Source organism: Trichoplusia ni, chromosome 1 (genome assembly GCF_003590095.1).
Source record: "Trichoplusia ni isolate ovarian cell line Hi5 chromosome 1, tn1, whole genome shotgun sequence".
NCBI lineage: Eukaryota > Metazoa > Arthropoda > Insecta > Lepidoptera > Noctuidae > Trichoplusia > Trichoplusia ni.
In genome coordinates this window covers 8,788,675-8,811,070 of record NC_039478.1, presented here as the reverse complement: position 1 = coordinate 8,811,070, position 22,396 = coordinate 8,788,675, and the positions used below count along the sequence as shown (strand labels likewise).

The 22,396-nt window shown below is 34.8% G+C and overlaps 3 protein-coding genes across 3 annotated transcripts; 2 read left to right on the top strand and 1 right to left on the bottom strand.

Annotated features, from left to right (window-relative positions):
* Positions 1-81: 81 nt before the first annotated feature.
* Positions 82-2,663, bottom strand: LOC113493340 (zinc finger HIT domain-containing protein 2). The gene is made up of 4 exons (XM_026871278.1): positions 2,472-2,663; positions 1,792-2,326; positions 852-1,055; positions 82-429 (listed from the first exon to the last, which is right to left on the bottom strand). The coding sequence occupies exons 1-4, from the start codon at positions 2,516-2,518 to the stop codon at positions 97-99; spliced, it is 1,119 nt and encodes a 372-aa protein (XP_026727079.1). The 5' UTR covers positions 2,519-2,663; the 3' UTR covers positions 82-96.
* Positions 2,664-2,768: 105 nt separating this feature from the next.
* On the top strand, positions 2,769-5,021 carry LOC113493349 (structure-specific endonuclease subunit SLX1 homolog). The gene is made up of 4 exons (XM_026871289.1): positions 2,769-3,314; positions 3,689-3,740; positions 3,824-4,015; positions 4,530-5,021. The coding sequence occupies exons 1-4, from the start codon at positions 3,130-3,132 to the stop codon at positions 4,959-4,961; spliced, it is 861 nt and encodes a 286-aa protein (XP_026727090.1). The 5' UTR covers positions 2,769-3,129; the 3' UTR covers positions 4,962-5,021.
* Positions 5,022-14,201: 9,180 nt separating this feature from the next.
* On the top strand, positions 14,202-21,342 carry LOC113493321 (aldo-keto reductase AKR2E4-like). The gene is made up of 7 exons (XM_026871255.1): positions 14,202-14,514; positions 16,960-17,055; positions 18,064-18,234; positions 18,758-18,874; positions 19,490-19,660; positions 20,116-20,316; positions 21,112-21,342. The coding sequence occupies exons 1-7, from the start codon at positions 14,479-14,481 to the stop codon at positions 21,295-21,297; spliced, it is 978 nt and encodes a 325-aa protein (XP_026727056.1). The 5' UTR covers positions 14,202-14,478; the 3' UTR covers positions 21,298-21,342.
* Positions 21,343-22,396: the final 1,054 nt, after the last annotated feature.

Sequence of the window (22,396 nt, the reverse complement as noted above, 5' to 3'; positions counted from 1 at the left end):
CACAACGTGTACAGAGGCGGACTTAATGCCTAATGCCAAATTAGGTATTTACTTAGGTTAAGTTACAAATAGAAAAGCAAGTTAACTTTAATAAATTTATTCATCAAAATCCATATTAAAGCTTTCTATAAACGACAAGTAATATTCTACTTTCTTTATACACTTCTTAACTTTGCTTATATCTAAACTAGGTAAGTGTTCCTTCTCGTGTTTCGGAAATTTTCTAGAAAATTCCATTTTCTCTTTCACAATATTTTCTTCCTTTTTATTCTTTTCTGCTGATTTCGCTTTGGTTAGTATTTGGTGTAGATGTGATAAAGCTGCCTTGCAGTAGAACTTTTCGTTTTCTTCGCTGGGACCTCGAATTATTAAGAACGTGTCTTTTTTCATTACAGTAAGACTAGCTTCGTCAGTTTGTATGAGTTCACTCTGGAACAATGTTTTCAAGGTTAGAACATGTCATATGAACATATAAAGAGGTTTTTAAAGTAGGTTGGAAAGGACAAAGAGTACTTTTAGTGGTACAATTTTTGTATTTTGAACTTTAAATGTTGTTTTAGGCTTAAAGTAGATGAGATTGGCACAGAACTAAAAATAATGCCATTTTAACAGAGGCTCAGCACTGGAATGACAAGGGTTTGAATAGTGATGACATAGATGACACCAATATTAATTAGAAGTATAATTTTTGTTACTTTTTCATACAAAAATGCCAATATCAATTTTGATATAACTGATATGAATATTATGAATATAGCCCAGAGCATAGATTAAAATATAGGTACTTTCTGCTGGAATAGGACATCCGCGCCGGTGGCGGAGCCATACATACCGTATTAAGCAGAAATTACCTGTAAACACTTCTGTGCCACTGCCTCCAAGGCAACAGCGGGATCATCAAAGTTTGTATTGCTTTCCAGATTGGCACAAACATCCAGTAAATAAACAATACCCTCGGCTGGATCCACTTCACCATTGAAATACCTCATGATGAAGGCATATGATGCAAGGACATTAGTTATGTTGTTTTTGATGGCCGGTGATGGTTTTACTGCCTGCAATTTTAGGAAAGTACAGTTTGGATAAATTTTTTTTGAAGATTTAGATCTATATATCTAGGTAATCTGAAGAGATGAGGAAATGAACATGGGGTTTACCTCCTATATTCAAGCAGTGATGATGGTACAAACATCAGAGTTTCCACAACTGCAACCATACATCCACAAACCGTTGGAATTAGTTTTGCCTGCACAGATGTTCTTAGGAAGGGTCTGATAAGGTGTGCTGTCTATTTTGCTTCTTTTACTTTCACAAAGACCTACTTTATAGCGTAACTTGAGTAGATTATAGTTTTATTTTAGTGCCTTAGATTTGATTAAGTTTTTACAACTTTGATACTTTTTATAGACTTTTGCAATGACATTTAGTAAAAGGCCATCTGACTTTACAGGTTACAACTTGTTGAAGAGTACAAAAATGGTGAATATGGAGATATCTTTATCAAACTTTAATATAAATCTTAATTTTTTAGATCTTTTTACCTTGCTGAAACATGTCTTTAGTAGCTGACAGAGAAAATAATTATTTTGCCACAGATTTTTTTTCAATTCTGGTATATAAACGATATTTAAATTGAAAAATGAAATTAGGTTTGATAGCCCTTACCACTAAAGGGTACCAAAAATAGACATAATAACTGATTTTCAGAACTACTCAATACAAAATTTGGAGGAGTATGGTAATCAACATTTTATATTTTGAATTTTAAATATATCAAGTCAAATAACTTACTGTTAAAGTCTCAAACTTTGGGACAACTTTCAACTGAGGACAACTCTTTAGAGCCTCTTCATCATTAGTACCGACATCTTCCACTAACTTCTTCTCCTTATGATACATCCACCATGGCACCCACTGAGGCAATATAGACCCTACATCACCCTGATTTAATAGAGCTTCAAATTCGTTCCTCTCATCTTGAGTCAAAGCGTTCCATACAGCATCTGCATCATCGAGATTTAAGTCTTTGAGTCTTTCCTCAAGGTCTACTCCAGCTTCATCATCAGAGTCACCAGGCTCATCATCATCATCGTACTCAATTAAATCATTAATATCAATATTGTCATCATCCTGCATCCGTTTCAAAATATCGATCATTCGATTTTTGGATTCGTCGTCCGTGTGTTGTGACGTCAGTTCCTCGTTTACGCATTCGCGGTAAAAACCTTCCGAGCATTCTTGGTGTTTCTCAGACTTGTAGCAATCTAGAGAACAGTAGAATATCTCGCAACGAGGGCAACAGTATTTGCTTTGTTTGTCGTTGCAACTGGAAAGTTATGAAAATATATTTAAATATCAGGTGTATCCACTAGGATCCGTAATAAATTAATGTTATAGGGAGCAGATAGTAAACACGGCTCAAATAATAATAAACAGATAAACATGTTTACAGGTTATGTTTTGATACTTACAGGCCGCAAATGTTTTGGTTTATTTTCGATAGTTTAGTATCAGCCATCTTAGTTGAGAAATAAATTCGTTGGACACCTTATAAATTTAGAAAAGTTAACTTGACTGAGCTAACCAGTATTATTTCATATCTGTTATTATCTGATAGAAAACCTAAATAAATCACGATCAAGCGACAACAAAACAAGTATAGATTGATGTTTGACTTTGACAATGTAAGACCTGTCTAAAATATTACCCACAGATGGGGTAAAGTACTTACCAATTACAAAATGCAACTAAATTGATCTGAATATAAATAAATATCATATACTTTACATAATACCTAAACTAGTTTTATACATTTTAACATAGGTATATAGAATATCAAAGAGCTAGCATAATAATATTAAAGTTTAAGATTTGCTAAAAATATTATAACATAGTTTTCGTTCGTTACTTTTAACATCGTCATGCCGCAACATAAACGCAATCGGCTCAGCTGTTTGGGAACTGTCAAAGTAAAATCACAACAAATCATGTTCCGGCAAAGTTTCATTTGATCCAAATAATAAATAGAATCAAATATGAGGGAGCATTTCATTTAATAATTGATGACTTTATTTAATTAATATGAATCTATTTAGACTAAGAATAAGTTAAGTTCAATAAAGCTACAAAATGTCTGATATTGTGCCAGAAATTGTTGAGGATTTTTTCGGCGTTTATTTATTATATTGTATTAACCCTAGATATAAAGGGCGTACATATATAGGGTATACTAGAGACCCAAACAGACGGATTATGCAGCACAACCGTGGCACCTGGGCTGGCGGCGCCCATAGGACCAACAACAAGGGGCCTTGGTAAGAATGAACAACTAGCATTTTCTGTAAGAAATTAATTTATTTCCTTGTTTTTATTTTAAACAAGACATCTTAACACATACAGAACCCTAGCTAGAATGTAATCCATTGTTTTCCTAGCTTAGCTTTGCATTTACATTGGTCAAGGCAAAACCAATGTCTCTATCTGAGCCTTTAAAGAGGATCAGGTTTCTAGTCTAGTTTCTTTGTCAAGGCAGCTCCGAAGAATAAATTATTATTTTTTCAAAATGTAACCCTCCTAAATAACCTGAATCTTTTTTCGATTGCAAAGCAAATTGATCAAAAGTTGTCATTTAATACTTACCAAGATAAATATTTGTTATGTTGCTAATTGCAATACCAAATTTTTATAGGAAAATGGTGATGATTGTGCATGGATTCCCAAATAATATATCTGCATTAAGAGTAAGTATACAAATTGATGTATAGAAAACCATTATTTAAACCAATATGTCCACCTAATCTAATAAAATAAAACTTCTTTGTAGTTTGAATGGGCCTGGCAGAATCCAACAAAGACAATTAGACTTCAGCATTTAAATTTAAAGAAGGTACCAAGAAAGGAGTCTGAATTTAAGTTTAAACTAAGAGTTTTAAGTGAGATGCTCCGTGTGGGGCCCTGGTTCAGACTGCCTTTGATCATAAGGTGGCTAGAAACTGAATATATCGAAGAATTTCCTGTAAGTTTATCTAGCATTCTTTATTATACAGCATCATCGGCCTAGCCTTTTCCCGACAACATTGGGGTCGGCTTACAGCCTAAAAAAAGTCTCTGTTGTTGAATAAAATTTCATTAACAAAACATATTCATGAAAATGTAGTTGACATGATCATCAAAACAAAAATCTGGTCTAGTTATAAATATTAGAGTAGGAGTATCCATTTTCTGTCAGCTACGCTTTATGGCAAAATTGAAGGTCATAGTATGTAACTGGGGTAAGCTTTGATGTCAAGAAATTTTATAGGCAGTTTACTTTTTGGGCTTTGTATCTAATGGGTATAGACACCGCTGTCTATCCGTCACTATGCTGTATCTCATGAACTCTGATAGCTAATCTGATATTTTCATAGCAGCTATATTTAGCCTATTTGTACAGAATCTTCAGTGGTGCGAGTCCGATTACTACTTGATTGTTTGATATATAAAAAACGATATTATTGCATACTTAAAACAACATTTTTTTATTCTTTTAGCCTGAAAGAAAACCACCAGACCACATGACTATAGTTCAAGGACCTGTAAAGAGCAGAAATCTAAAACGGAAGCTTTTAAATACAACATTTACAGAAGAATGCCTATTATGTTCAAACTACATCAATATTGGCCAAGCAAAGACCACCTGTTTGAATCCCAGTTGTGAACTTTTGGCACACATAACTTGCTTGGCCGACCTATTCTTGGTACCAGGGGAATATGTGCCAATAGAAGGTAATTGTCCGTTTTGCTCCACAAAGTTAAAATGGGGAGATATAATAAGGAAAATGAAGGGTTGTGCTCAGCCCGGAGAAGAAGTTATTGGAGAAGAATGTGCTGAGGAAGAATGTCTTGAAGAAGAATGTATAACTGAAGAAGATAAGGCTGATGAATATCCGTCATGGTTTCTTGATTGTAATGATGATTTGTGACAAATAATATCGTTTTCATATATTTGTTGATTTTTATACAGAACGTTAGAACTGGTAAAATTGCCTTTCATTGGATATCTAGCTAATGCCCGTGCCTTTGTCTGCGTCAATTTTTGTTACGATGATCGATATATTCGACTGCACGGATAGCCGAGTGGTTGAAGTCATCACGCTATATCCAATGAGTGCAACGTGTCGTGGGTTCGATTGTCGCACAGGACCCGGATTTTGTGATCCTCGAATGCTCGTCCTGATTTTTTGTGTCTTTGTGCATTGAACGTGAAAATCCCCTGTTTGTGGAACCCATTCGATGCAAGCATTACAATACCAAACGCGTGAGTTGTTTCAAAAGATATAGATAAAATGTATTTCACATTATTTTATAATTAGTAAGTGTATCAATTTGCCGTACACGATGTTAAGTTACGCTAATTGGTCTCACCAATTACTTGCGGGTATTAAACTCATATATCATATCGTAGCATTCCAATCCGATATATAAAATATATTTGCTTGTTATTTGTGAGTAGCTATTTGATTGCTATCTAACAGGTTTCTAGGTCAGTATAAAAACTTTATCATCATCATCATCAGCCTATCGCAGTCCACTGCTGGACATGTGCCTCTCCAAAAACTTTATAGTTCACTTTAAATAATTATAAATACCTAAGTGAGATATTGGGATTCTGAATTCAAAGTTTAAAAACGAAACCCTTTCTCTAAGGCGCCGCTGGCTGTCCGCCTGTCATCAGACCGTATCTCATAAAAGCTTTATTGTTGAAAATTTCATAGGTGATGTATTTCTGTTCTTGCTATAACAATAATTAATATAGAAGTTGGTCATTATCATCTCACCATCCTAGCCTCAACCCAAATGTGTTGGGATCGGCTTTCACTAAGTACCAGTGTTTCGCAAGGAGCGACTGCCTACCTGACCTCGTCAACCCAGTTACCTGGGCAACAAGATACCCCTTAGTAAGACTGGTGGTCCGACTTTCAAGCTTCTAACTACCTTAACGACATGTTTTTGAGTCAGTGTCGCGAGTCCGACTCGTGGTAGTCTGTGAAACCGCAGGCTCTACCTGTAGCTGGTGACGATTATAATACAAAACATGTACTTAATTTTTTTTCCAACTGACTTTGCATAGCTATGTTGGTATCTACCGATTATAGTGAGTATTATATAGAAAAATATCGATTAAAAAACAACCTAGGTACCTACTACACGGCACTAATTAAATTAAGTACAAAATAAAACAAATACAAAATTGATACAAAATATATTTACAGTTAAATAATAAATTAATATTGAGCAGTAATAAATAGGCTAGTTACTACCAGGTACGTTGTTAATAAATTATTAATTAACATTCTTAAAATTAAATAGTCATCAATAAATAAAAGTCTACAAGAGAGAATGTTTAATTACTTTCGTTGAATAAACAAATAAAACTTTTAAAATAAAAAAATATTTTTTTCTTTTTAGGGCCAATGCTCGCAGCGTTAAAAAAATGAAACGTCACCTAACGCCAAGTATTGAAGCTAAAAACTTGTCGAGAATTCTTTATTTGATAAGCTATAAGTTTAAAACTTGTCAATCCATAAGGATAATTAATTTGTTGAAATGAAACATGTTAGGTCTCACAAAAGTGTAGACGAAGTTGTGGAAACTTCTTTTCGTAATCTAACGTTTTATGAAATAATACTTTTTAGGTTTTAATGTACTTCTAGAAATCATAATATTTAGAAGCTGAGTGTAAGTTTAAAATATTAAATCCTTACATACATCTGTGCACTACTTACTTCTAAAATAAATAACTTAAAATTAGAATAAATATTTTACAAAACCGCTTCGGGTAAATGCAGATTATTTGGTATCAATACGCACTTTTAGCACTTAAACTTAATAGTCGTCAAAGAAGTCACTGCCATCATCGTCATCAAAATCATCATCGTCTGCCCCGGGGGGCACGAAGGCACCGTTCATCACTTCACCAATGGGCTCCTCGAACCCTAAAACTTTCGCGAAACCGTACACCAGTCTCATGACCACTAGCCTCGTGAAGTCCACTGGAGTAGTCTCCTTCCTCTGCAGAGTCAACTGTTTATCAGTCGGGTAATCATTACTTTTCCTCCTCTTCATTTCACAAGGAGACATCACCAGAAATACCGCTAAAATCACCCAAAAAACACGCGCCATTTTGTTCACTTGTTTCCCCAAATTCCCGCCGAATTAAACGTCAAAAATCACGCGTTCACTTTTTTTTAATTTGAATTTGATTCTAAAAATATATTTCGCATTATTTGTTTTTGACCGACTTGCGTGAAAGACAGCTAACGGAATGTCGGCGCAGTGGCGAATGAAGGCGACCGCGTGCTGTGGGGCCGATACTATTGTGTGTCATGCCAATGAGTAAGTATATATGGATAACTGTCTTAAAACCCGCGACGACCGATCGCAAAGAAACATTTTACAGTTAGTTAAGCATATTGGGACAGCGCCAGTGAAAAGGAATCTTATCGTGTTAATTTTTTTGCATTTATGCAAAGGGGCGTTGTGCACAAGTTGTGAGTTATGAAAGCGGGTTAATTGTTGCTACATCGTTTTATACGTCAAAAGAAGTCGTTTACTAATGACAGTTGAACTGTAACTAACAAGGCATAAAACATATGTTCCTTATAAACATCTTGACTGCGGAATGGAGCAAAGAGTTTAGTATTAAAAATGGAATACTCCCAACTGATATTAGAGAGTATACAAAGGTAATTCGGTCTCTTTCTTTCTGTAAGATAAACCACAACAATTTACCTAATAAAAATTGGCAACGATATAGCCTACTTTAATCGCGATCACCAAAACACAGCCCAGCGAACGGAAGCCAAAAGCTATAACTTAAACAAAAAAGTACTGTTTCCATAAAATGCAGTTTTATTCACCATTAACCTTGATCAAACAGAACAGTTTTGTAAACCGGTTCACCTGATTCCCCAAAAGTCACTTTCTTTTCGAATACATCGACATAATACTAAGTACCTGCACTGTGTGGGTATGTAGGTCTGTAAGAGCAAAGATCATGACACGACTTGCGATCTCGCCGCCGGCTAACGCCTAGATGGCAAGCTTTGCACGACGCGGCGACGTCTAGACACGATGAACAATCGTTTATAGTTGACGACTTTTTCAATTTTGTGTACTAGTTAAGTGTAAACTGCAGTAAGTGTAGTTAAAGATTTATATACAGGGATTTTGACATTCAGCTGATTTCCATATTTTCTACACACTGACCACTGAATTATTGACAAAACACATTAATGCTAGTTTCACGTAATGTGTATCTCTACAAATAATTGTTCAGCACAGTTCAGCTATATTCAAGGAAAAAGCAACTGGCCATTATTTAACCTGAACCAGAAGTCGAAACCGAGGTCTTAAGGTTGTGCAAAAAGAAACACTACTTACTTCAGACTATATTTGCTACCCAGGAACTAGTTCGCGAGTCGAACAAAAATTTAATTGAAAAAAATAACTTGTTAGTTAAGATATCTTTACAATATTATCGTTACGTATAACTGTCCTTATAAGCTCGTCAGGGACACACTTTTAATATTTGAAAGGTGTTTAGGTAAAAAACCTTCATAACCTAAATGCCTAGCCTTTTAAAAATATTGCAATTACTGTACGGACAGCCAAGCAGTTGAAGTCACCACGTTAAGCCCGTGCGCGATGTGGTGAGGATTCGATCTCCGCGTAGGACAAGCGTTCGTGGGGGTTGTTCTGAGTCTTGGTTTCTCAAGGCATGTAGCTTGAATGTTTGTGAAATTCCACGCACGGGAGTCGTTTTAATTTAAAGCAAAAATTTATTTTATCAGTAATAAAACAACTTAGTCTTTTTATTCAATTCGATATAATTAAACGAACCTAATTTATCCAATTTATAGAGTAATCCTTTTTGTACAATTCTATGTTCATCATCATCATGATAAGTGGGTGTGGGCTACTCATGCATTCACCCACTGCTGGACATATGCTTCCCTTGGTTAATACCATCTCTATCCCTTGCCTCTCAATTATATAAAACGAAATATCACAAATGTTTATTTCGCTACCGTTACCTAAAAATACAAAAAAGTCAATTACAGCAACTGTATTTCCGTCATGTCCGCTAAACTTCCACGTTTCATGAAATAGACGATAATGCTAGAAATCGCTTATAAATTCAACATTTCCGCTAAAAGCCTCACCTTTTCATACGCACGAATTGATTGATATGTCTTCCTGTGTTGGATTCGATTCCGGCAGTCATTTGTCAATCATAACTGACTGGCCTGTTGGTGTAGTGGTTAGTGCCCCTGACTGCTATACCGGAGGTCGTGGGTTCGATTCCCACCCAGGACAAATGTTTGTGTGATGAGCATGATCATTTGTTCTGGTGTCTGGGTGTAATTTATCTATAATATGTATGTATTTAGGAATATATAAGTAAGTTTATCAGTTGTCTGGTTACCATAACACAAGCTCTGCTTAGCTTGGGATCAGATAACCGTGTGTGAGTTGTCCCAGGATATATTATATATATTATATATATATATTATATATATATTATAAACAACGTTTCTGAGCAGGTAAAAAGTTATTATTTAAAAAAACTATTCCCGCATCATTATTATTAATTATTTAATCCTAACGTCGCGGGAATGTCACAAACATTGAAGTCAACATACACATAGACTCAGAACAGGAATTCAGAGGAGGCATCAATCCCGCGACACCCAACCGAGATCACCACGCCAAACCCACTGAGGCTAGCCGTGTAGTTGACTTACTTTAACAATAAAATACTCTTAAAGATTATAAGTTGTACAAAATAAAAGCATAAGTATTATCGTTGTTGATTGAAATATCTCATTCTTCATAAAGCCCATACATAACCTGACTTTTTCAGTCATAAACAGATCACAATCTTTTCATCTTTGCTCACACATCAACATCATTTTCACCGTCATACATTATTCAAAGATTTATTACGAACATTGTCACGTCTATCTCCACTTTTATTTACCGACAAATTTCTAAACAAACTTCTAAAATGTTAATTATGTCTTCGAAAACGCAATTTTGTGTCATTCAACGTAATTACGAAAAAAACGAGGAAAAATCTTAGTGATTTATAATTGGTTGAATTTACATGAGACGCTATTTACACGGTAGCTGGGTTTGAATATGTATAAGACCGTTAGACATTTACATGAGCTTCTACTGAGGTCTTGCAAATTAGAACTAATATCTATTTGTTTTTGGTAAACAAACTGGTATTAATTGGTTGTTAGTTGGACGTCAAATGTTTGGAGAATGATCGCGAGACTGATTCAGTATTAATTGATGCACCGGTTTACTAACGCTGACGCGCCGGGGTCAACTCATGATTAAGGAGTCTGGTTGGGTCCGAAACTAGTCGGGCAATATTTTAGGTTCTAACATAATAAATGTCAAAAATGCCATTTAAAAAAGGTTAAGAATAAAAATAGCTACAAATTGAGGTCAATACAAACCACAAAATAAGACCATCATAGGAGAAAAATATGCTATTCGCCTTTTATTTGGTCACGTAAAACATTTCCTGACAAATATTAATTTAATGCAATTTAATTTAATATCTCACGTCCAACGGTTTTGCTGACCACAAAATGATAGAAAAAAACGAAGGTACACTTCTGTGGTTATAGCCAAAGCGACGCCTGGAGATCCACCACCAGTGGAGTGAAAATTAGACCTATTACCATACGGAAAGAGGTCTAATTTTCACTCCGCCCTTCCCTTTACAGGTAAGGTTTGAGTGTTGATCACCACGCTAGCTCACTGCGGGTTGGCGATTACAGGTTGGAATCCAGGCGTCCTGACAATTTTTTTCTTCTTTCCTTCGAAGAAAGAATAATTAAGAAATTTGAATGTTGTTTGGTTGATTTTTGACAAGCCAATTTGAAACCGATTTCGACGAACTCGGTACTTCCCCGGGCACTTGACAAGTCATTAACACAGTAACACTTTCTTCTTTTGATGACACAAGTGCCAAATCATTCTTAGACATTAACAAGCTCGGTAAACGGGAAACTATCTTTAAAAAAAGTTACAGCAAATAAAGAGGTATGACCAAACAGTAAATTATAAGATAAATTTCGAACAAATACGTGTGAAGTGACTCTAAAACGATAACTCGACACTTTCATTCGTCATGCCCGCCATCCAAGACGCGTGTTCCGACTAGTTCTTTATGAGACACAGTGTTTTGTTGTAGTACTGGTAGCCAAATACAAGGAAACACAGCGTGACACTGTCTTGATTTGGAATGGTGTTGGAAAACCGCAATTTGTTAATTGAAAGTGTTGAAGCGGCGTTGAAAACGTAGCAAAAAGTAAATATTTATCGATAAGTGCGTCGTTGATCAGTGTAAGGCGGTTATTAAGATGAGTGGAATTGCTTTGCCGTATATAGTATGAGGCGGATAGATGCTATTACACGTCACATTACATGATTTCCAAGTATTTTTCTGGTCTAGTCTTACGAGGATGCTTTGCAATGTTACAAGAATTATTAACCATTAAAGTACGTGTGCTTGAAGAAAAGCGAAACTAGTAACTACATTATTATTAGTATTAATTAGTATCGGTTAGTCAGGAACCTGATTATCTGCTATAGTCTAATTCTGAAGTGGGAAGAAAAAATCGTGCGTAAATATATTTTATTATGAATCCCAATGCTGAGGAACAGGTGAGGAGACCGTTCTGTCCTCAGTCAATGCCTGCGATTTTACAGAGATCGATTTTATCCCGTCTTCTTCATAAAGTAATTTTGATATTGATGGTCTAATAATCAAAGTTTACAGGAGAGTATAAACATTTTCAACCGATTTAAAAAATAGATTCATAATTCTTCATTTCTTATTCTTCATATTTATATTCTTCATTTTTTATTTTTGTTACCTCATAAATTGGTTGGAATTTTTTTTATTTCATGGTAAATAGCTGTCCACACATAGGACCATATCCCATAAGAATGTCATCAAGTTTAGCTTAGTAAATTTTATTTTTGAAATAGTTGGTATGTTTACAAGAAAAATACGTGAATAATTATTCTATCCAATTTACTTTACCCACTCATCTAGACGTCAAATTATTACTGAAATGAAATGAAATGAAATGAAATGAAATGAAATCATTTATTCTGTAAGTAGGATATATCATCACTTTTACATGTCTTTTTAATTTTTGAGAACGCTGGAGTCGACTCGCTGTCAAGACTAATAAAAAGTGAACAACAATTCTGCCATTACAAATCTAAACAAAAAATATCATCATGAAGTGAATCGGAACCAGGCTGTGATACGCATGGATGACTTTCACCAAATGTGACACACGCAACTCCTTATCGGTAAGAATCGATTAGAAATCGAGTAATAATCCTTTTGAATCGATTAATTGTCGTTTTAATTTATATGCAACGATTTTGGTAGGTTTTATTGGGTTGCCTAATAAGACATTGATTGAGTAGTATGTGATATTTTTTATTAAATAAATGTTTATAAAAATAGTTTAGTTATGAAAGTTGTTTTTATTTTTGCTTTGTTTTAAATGTTTAATGTTTTATTTGTCTTTGTTTTCCTTGGTTTTATATATTTTTTATTTTTTCTCTATGAGCAAGTGTATGTCATGTGTAAATATACATATATGTGTATATCTGAAAATAAACGTATTTTAATTTAATTTAATTAAATTTCGCGGATTTAAGACAAACAGCTGCAGATTCTCAGATCCTTTTTGAGAACAACGTTGTTATGCCAGGGTTTTGTAGAATATTATTATTTTTGCTTATTCCTTCTTTCTTTTGCGTAAGATCTACTAGTTAAATAAATGTTTATTTGTGGTACGCGTGTGTGCAATCTGTAATTTGTCTTATACTAACAAAAACAAGACAAAATCATCCGTCCGTTGAAAAAAGTAGTTAATTTCCTCTCTTCAATGCAGACAATAGCAATTTTAATGTCTTTAAGGCAACACTTCCTCTGTTAAATAGATATAAACTAAGCCTTTGTATTAGAGTTGCAATTGCGTGTAAAATGACTTGTTATATTGTATTCTTCTTAGAATGAAATCGTACCACATTTTGATACGGGAAACAGACAATTCTTCAACTTTTTGTTCATACGTATGAGACTTGTAAGGTGTTGTAAAGTGATGTTTCATCACTATTGTATGATCTAGCTCTGCCAGTGACTTTGTTTTAAGTGTATTTGTCTCTCAAGATAACAAACCAATCTAAATAAAAAAGCAAATCCAAAAAATCATGCGAATTGGGCAAATTTTGTATATGTAGGTATAATTATGAATAGAGACTCGAGAGGAACTCTTTATTCCTGCAAATTTACAAAATACAATTAAAATTAGGTAAGTATTATGGTCCCCCGACAGTTATAATTATCTTTATAAACCCCCGAAAACATTAAAAATTGTCGCCCTCCATATCTTTAATAACAAGTTGAATTGTAAACGCTCAATCAGTTTGGGAGCTATGATGTTAATGATCCACATATGATACTGATGGTCCACACGGACAGATAGACACATCAAACTTGTGACAACCCATTTTTCGTTGGTGATAAAAATAGATACAATGACTTCTATAAACCAGAGACCTTTAGAGAGAGACAACTCGCTACATTTAGCGTAGCTTTATTTCGCTTTCACAACAACAGCAGTTTAGCTATAAGACGCGTTCATAGTCCAGGAATAGTTGTCCGACCTAAACCAACTGGTTTTATTGAAGAACTAGTTATAATAATAACATCAACAAACCAGTTTATAAACAAAGTATTTAATTAAGAATACTAGACAGTTATTAATATAAATGCTTCCGACAGTTTTAAACATCAACGATTCAAAGTTTTATCATGTACCATGATGCTATAATCCCATTTACAAAAATTATTTAAATAAATTTTGGTATAATTTTTATATCGACCGACTGTATTTTAACCGAGTACTTAGATCGAGAGTATATTTTAATCTATGTACAAATACTGGGTCATACATTCGCTTACACAACTGCACGATGACAAAAAACGGTCAAGTGCGAGTCGGACTAGCGATGCTGATTCTACCGCACAAAAATGCTAAAAACGATGAAGATGATGATCTATTACTGTCGAGGCTATAACAATTTATACTCAAAATAAAGACCGAGGCTTCCGAAACACGGAAGGCATTTTTTTATAAACAGTATTTTTAAAAATCTCAACAAAAAGTCACGTAAACTTCTGCCATTAGGTGCAAATTGAAGCTCTAATATATATTATATTACGACAAACTTCTGCCATTAGAAGCGAACTAAAGCTTCATTATATTACGACTATATCAACATAGATAACATAGGTACATAGATATAACAGAATCTCGTTATATCACGGACCGGTATCTGATAGCCTCTCGTACAGGTCAGTATAATTCTGAAGCTGTGTGGGGAAACATGATTGTGTTGTTAATATTTTGTTTTGGATTCAATGTGAGTACTAAGCTTTTAAAGTTTGTTTTGTAATTGAGTAGTTGGACTAGGTATTTGTTTCGTGTGCAGTTTTTTTATTGTTAAGGCAATTTTAAATTGTACTGTGAAGCGGGTTGGCTCTTAAAAATTACCAATTATTACTTAATTAATTAATTTAAAGGCGTTAATACTGGACTTAAAGGTAAAGATTTTTAATATCGTAATCGACGATTTTTTTATATTTAACTAGGTACCTACTATTTCACTGAATATTCCATGTGTAATAGTCCCTTTATTTAAATATTTTTAATTAAAAGAGATTATTAGTATTTAACGTACACTACTGACAATTGAGATCGCCAGAGTCGAAAATTATGACAGTCTTAAAAAGAAAAGTCGAAAGTTCTTCTTAAGGTCTAGACCATTTTTTGCGTTTCCAAATAGTTTTGTGAAAATTAAAATCAATGACGTAATATTTTTTTCTTTTTTCTAATAATGTACGTAGTTCGATATAATTATGTCAACATACACAATGTTTAATCAAAACCGGTCTTTAACAAACTTACATAAATCTTTGACATTTATTTAGAAAGATTGCTGTTTGGAGGTCTATTTAACGAGGTTGAGACGAGTTTAGAATTATATGTATTCACATGAGACATTCATTTAATTCTTGTCATTAATTTCTTGTATTCATCAATTTGTAAATATTTTCTTAAATGAAGACCAGATAGAGATGAGCTTTTAAGAACTGTATTTTACACTAGCTTTACTCGACTACTAGCTCTTGGTAATTGGTGAAATACTAGTTATACCTCTTTAGGAGAGAGTTGGCATCTAGCGGGTCTACTACCAACTTACAGCTATCAAAGCGAGATACAGTACTGGGCGATGCAGAAGCGCATCGTCTTTATTTCGTTTCTAAGGTTTATTGGAAAAAAGGACGACTTTGGCCCTTTTTAATTAAAAAACTATTCCCGTCAACATGATCAGAATTGTTGTGTCGCGAGGGCTGTCAGCAACATTCAAATGATTTCATTGTTTTCACAAATGCTTGTCCTACGCGGGTATTGATTTAGCGACTCGTCGCGTTCTGCTTTAGCGTGGTAACATTTACGGCTCGGCTATCTAAGCAGTTTTTTACTCACAATTTATTGTAATAGTCGTTTTCAAAGTGGAAGGTTATCTTAAAAAAAACATAAAGAAGTCTTACGTACCCGTGCGATAAATACTTACGCTATAACTTAAAGCATAATTGCAGTTTCGTGCTTCGTGTAACACAGATGCATTGTCAGCAGCAATATACTGTAGTTTGTACGACAATGCTTCCGTCTGTCATACTTTGTGAGTGATGCGTCTATTCTTACTATAACCCGTTTTAATTACAATGCAAAGGTTGGAAGTGGAACGGATTCGCTGAGCGTGATATACTTGGTACAAGGTCATACGTGGAAAGAATAACAAAACAAAAGAGACGCGTTTTATTGTCGTCCAAAATGGAGCAATGAAAGTTGCAAGGCTAAGTCAGGTTGAATTATTATTTGATCTGGTATTAATTAATTTTAGGTGGGTACCTATTGATGTGAAGAGGCTAAGGGAATATTGCGATATAAAATCAAATGTAAGGAGTGTTTATAGGGGCTGGGGTGGTCAATTCTTTTTTCGCCCCAAATTGACCCATTGTGCGTGGGTCGGTTTTAGAGAGGTACCACCAAACTAAAGGGGATTAAAGAGATTATTAAGAAAAGGGTTATCGTCCGATCAAAACTGAGGTTTTTTGATAAAGGGACCTCTAACTAGAATTAATGAGGTCACATCAAAAACTTTTTGCGCTTACAGGCATCATTGGGCTAAAGTTAGTTCATCCTAAAATTATCATTTTTGTTCTCACATTAATCACGTCTTACTTAGTATTCAGGGTTTTCTTCTCATTATAATATTTAAAGTCATGAAGAAGGTAAGATTCTAATGTAACTTCCTCAACACCTTGAAATTATTTAAAGTCACGTACACGTATCGTAATTTCCTGATCGTTCGTCTGATAAAGTTGTTTATTATCTACATTGGTCCTTATTTGTTTGTGAAGCTTGAGCTTACAACCAAGAGACGATTTCCTCAAATTTGTAACAGTCCTTTATCATTACTCATATCACAAATGTTTGAATAGCTTTATTTACTAGACTATTTCGTAAAACTGAAGGTTCTGGCAAGATAATAAAATAAAAAATAAATAGTTTAATAACGTTTACTAATAGAATTCGAAAATTAAAACTTGCTAGTGCAACGAAAACGCTGTAGAGCGGCATCTGTTTTGCAGACTTGTATCAGCATTGGTAGATGCAGATGTGAGAGCAGTGACAGTATATCCACGGGTCTCCACTCCGATGCTGACAGCGCAAACAATCGGATTTCTACGTTTTTCTTTTGTTTTTTTTAATGAGTTTAATTTATTTTTCTTAATTCCAGGCTGCGCTGGCAGTATTGGCGCCCGTCGTTACACTGAACGATGGCAACAAAATGCCGGTGTTCGCACTGGGAACCGGTAGAGGCACGGCTAAAGAGGTAAATAGAACACCTATAGCTACATATGCAAGAATTATACTTAACTAAGTGGTGGTATACAATGTTTGTTTCTGTATATACCATTTGACGCTGATGAAGACAGTTTGACAGCTAAGAAAAGGCTATAATAGGTTAGGCTTTATGATTTCCGATCATCAAATTTCAATGATATTTCTATGCGTCATTCTTGCAGACCGCTATAAGGCTTCTAGATCGAAAGTCAGTCGATAAACAAAAAACTTCTCAGAAAACTTTCTAAGTAATTGCATACACGCTTATTTATTTAATAAAATTCCAGTCACATGCAGAAAGAAACACTAGCCTTATTGAAAACTGATGATGACGGTATATGAGAAACAGCAGATATTTAGCCATCATATTGCACCTTATGCGTTGATGTCTAAATACATCTAAATAATGTGCTAACTAGGAGACGAGACTTTCGTGGTTAACCACGAACCACCACATACCCTACATAGTTTGAATAACTGTGGTCGCACCTCATTTATGTGACTTTTGACCTAACCTTAGTTTCTAATGCCAATACTTAACTTACAAATGGAAGATGGTAATACCGTTGTAGTCAGTTGTAAATGCATACGCTTTTTGTTTAGTCTAAAAATTTGGGGTAATAATTGTGTATTTTCCTTAAGTATTCTGAAATAAGTTTAATTTTGAGTAGCTATATCTTGTATTTGTTTAAAAGATAATGTGATAAAAATATAACTTGGCTTGATATGTAGGTAAACCAATCAGATGATTATTTTTTAAACCGTTTTTTATTAAAATGAAAATTTGTTCATCTCCGGACAAGGAAATGGATCTGCCCAAGAATACTTGCAATTTATTGGACTTTTTCATGACTTTTGGAACATTCCATAGGAAGATGGAAAACTAAGCAAAAGTTATTATGAATGAATAACAGTAAAATATAATTACTGTAATCAACAAACACTTGTTTCGTGAACTGAACAGATGGAACACATAATACCCCTTATACATTTTCAGACAGAATCTCTAGAAGACGTGAAACAGGCTGTCATCTGGGCTATTGAAGCAGGATACCGGCACATCGACACAGCTTCTATCTACGGAGATGAGGAGCAGGTCGGGCAGGGCATCGCTGAAGCCATCAATAAAGGGCTTGTGACCAGGGAAGAGATGTTTGTCACTACTAAGGTCAGTTGTACAAGACTGCACGGATAGCCGAGTAGTTGAGGCCATCACGACAAACCCACTTTGCGCGACGTGTCGCGGGTTCGATCCCCGCGTAGGAAAAGCATTTGTGCGATCCACGAATGCTTGTTCTGAGTTTGGGTGTCTTTGTATTTGTGAATTGTATGTTTGTGATACTCACCGCGACACAAGGATTCAATTGCGTTAACATTACGCTTTCATTTGAGCCTCTTGGTTATTTCATTTTTTATCAAAACATGTCTATGAAGGCTCGCATTAATTTACTTCAAATAAAATTGAATATTTGAATGGTATAGTATAGGTACGAGTCTGGCTTCATAGCCCAGACATACTCATATTCCTCTGAAGTATTTCAAAATGTAATTTTTTAAATTGCAGTCACGACTTTTCTTATTTGGTTTGGACTCTGTATGAACCAGAATATTTGTAACGCAATTAAAATCCTCTTAAAATGTCAATACCGCAGTATAAATATAAATAATTATAAATTCCTTTTTATTTTCAGCTATGGAGCGACAAACACGCCAGAGATCAAGTGGTGCCTTCACTAAGAGAGTCTCTCAAACGACTGGGTCTCAGCTATGTCGACTTGTACCTCATACACTTCCCGTCAGCGGTCAACGTAAGACTACCACTTTAAAATTTTCAATACGTAGCAATCAATGTATAGCAAATATTCTTTCAGTTCTAAAATTCCATTTTTGTTCCAATTAAATTCTAGATGTAGAATCTTGATTAATTCAATGGGTAGTTTAATCACGGAAATAGTTACGTAGAAAATAATTTATTCGCAATGTTTTAATCTATTCATGTTTGTATAATTCAAAACAATTATGTGTAGAAAAAATCTTTGACTTAGTAATGACAATTAAACAGACTTTAATTGTAGTCAATATGATTTAATTATGAAGTTGGTTTTTTATCAGGATATAGAGTTTACAGTTTTTTTACCGTAATGGGTTTTAGCAAAGAATTAAAACGTCTTTATTGCTTATGGTCATGATAATTTAAGCTCTGTTTTTAAAATAATTCGATGTTTAAAGTTGATTTCATAATAACATTTTCTGGAGTAGCCAATTTTATCATTTACTTACGTATTTTGATTGCGCTATCACCTGATTCGGCTAAATACATTTTTCTGGATATCTAGAAGCTCTTCCTTTGTAAAAGTGAGGAAGGTTGAAAACGGTTCAGTTTTCAGTTTTAATATTATAATTATTTTTTTTTGAATTTACAGAGTGAGGGTGCGCCATTAAATATTCCTTACTTGGAGACATGGAAGGGCATGGAGGAAGCCAAAAGACTGAACTTGACTAAATCCATAGGAATCTCCAATTTCAACGCCTCTCAGATCCAAGATTTGTTCGACGATAAAAACGGAATCATGCCAGCTGTGAACGAAATAGAGGTATGTATTGGAATTTGGTATGCCCTCGGATGAGCAAAAAGTCTTTTCTCAAATAAAAGCAGGAATGAGGGTTTCAAAGTACCTTTAAGTTGATAATGTCGTATTAATATTGGGTTAGGATCTACAACCTGGTGTACTCAATTCCAGTTTTTATTACAAAGGAAATTTATTAGAAGGACAAAGTAATTTATAGAGAAACGAAAAGATGCAAACAACAGAACACTGGGCTCGTCGTGTCGCGACTTCGGTCCCCGCGTAGGACAAGCGTTTGTGTGATCCACGAATACTTACTTGTCCTGAAACACCACGTGCCACAAAGATTATATTCATTAGTGCAGGTGTATTTTTTTTTATGAAGACAAATATAATATGATCAAAGACTAAAATTCTTTTCCTGACTACAAAATAATAGCATATTTGTATACTTAACTATCTTTTTGTTGATCTTTGTCCAGGTAAATCCCACTCACGCCCAAGAAGCCCTGGTCTCCCATTGTAACAACTTAGGCGTTGCCGTCATGGGGTACAGTCCTTTTGGCTTCATGGTGTCAAGAAAGTCAGCTAATGCCCCCCCACCAAGGTTTGACGACCCCCTTATCACAACATTGGCTGAGAAATATAAGAAGACTCCTGCGCAAATTGTCTTAAATTGGCTGGTAAGTATCTAATAGTATATGACTGCATAGATATCCAAATGGTATGGGCTACCATACTAAAGCTACAACACAACGTACCGCTGGTACGCTCCCCACGTAGTCTTGTCCTGGGCTCTTGTGGCTTATGCAGACTTGAATGATTGTGAAACCCACCGCGACACAGGGAATGCCTTCGAGCGACAGACGCTCTAAAAATGCGCCATGCGCAACTCAACTCGCATGCAACAAGTATGTGACCATTCCTAAATGACATCCTTCTAATAGAATGTTTGTGTTTTGTAAGTTCTGTAAAGATTTATTTTTTTCCTTAAGTTGCGTTTAATATGGCTACAACCAGTTTAAAACCAATTTTGTAGTAGTTATAAAAAAAGCTATTTTAAAAACCGATCACTTGAGGTCAGATTATATTATTCAAGAATAGTTAATGAATATAAAATGCATTGTCCTTGACTTTTAATCCCTGCGCGCGAAGAGATTTTTTTAGATCCAATTAAATCATAAGTTTTTGTAAGATTTAGTGTGTAGGAGCACATCTCTTATCTCTAGCATCCCTTGCAAAAACACCATCTGACAAAAGCATAGCCCAGCTAACAGGTCGAAGTCTTCGCTCATGATAAATACATTGCTCAAAAAACCCTTCTTTCTATCATATGGTTGATGTACTACCAGGTGTTAGAGTTAAAACCGCCTGTCATCTGACGTAGTATCTCCACAAACCCTTGCAAAATTCTCAAGTGCGCAAATTTCCCCACAAGGTTTCCTTTACCGAAAACTAAATTTTGTATTTCTTTCCAGTATTCTAGATCGGTCATCCCGGTCGCGAAGTCAGTGAACAAGAAACGTATTGAGGAAAACATCGATATATTTGACTTTAAGCTGAATGATGAGGAGATCGCAGCTATCGCCAAGTTCGACAAAAAACTAAGAGTCATTGACTTTAAAGACTGGAAGGATTACCCGTATTTTCCGTTTGAGTATTAAAATTTAGTAATATAAGATTATTTTAAAGATATTTTCTGAAAAAAGTTCGTGATGTTTATTTTGCTAGTTTTTAAAGGAGTTTGAGAAATAAATGTCTTGAATTGAATAAATGAGGTTTTGCTTTTTTTACGTTTGTTTTATTTTATTATAAGTTGGTCTCGGGCTGGGGCCCGTAGTGATTTCGTAATAGACTACAGAAAAGTTAACCTATGACATTAATACCCGTACCAATTGCTGTTTAACCACGACTATATTTTATAGAGCTGCAAGACATACCTATCACCTGTAAAATGTTCAACCGCCTAGCTTTTAGTTTATGCAATACAGCCCGGTGATAGACGGACAGACAACGGTCCCGTTTTTTACTCTTTGGGTACGGAAGCCTAAAAAGTCTATCTAATCATGTTAATAGAAATATCTCTTGACCAGGGTACCCTTGACCTCTGTAGAGTTAATAATTCTATCAAATGACTGGAAACGTTAATGACTTCAACCTACCACGTGACCACGGGGTGTTGGTAAGTCGGACTCTCACTGTCTATAATTATACAGTTTTGAAATCAGTATGTAACACGTTTTGGTCATCCGGGTTATCCGAGTCAAAAACCCCTACTCTTAAGTCATTACGCCGAACCGTCTGTCACATGCTGCGTATCCGATCCTCGACAAGCATTATGTATGACCGACGTATGCTTGATCTGAGCGTTTATGCAGGTTACTTGAACGTTTGCAATGCAACAGAAAAGCTCAACAACGATAATTCCTTTTCATTATTCCTCTCAGTCTCCCCTGACCTTAACGCTTGTATTCAACTATTTTTCAATTCATTTTTACATATTTTTACCACAATGGTTATTTTTAATAGTATTTTGTTAAAAAATAACCCTGAATTTAATTAGTTGCTGACAATTAAATTATTCTTAGTTTATCAACACGTGTGATAAATTTTTTGATGTCTTTGTTTATAAACATTTCTGGTATTTACATAAAAATATTCGTGACAACCATTTTAATGATTATGACATCATCATACAAATTTATATCTACTCTTGACTGCACGGATAGCCGAGTGGTTGAGATTTCTATTCCAAACAAACTG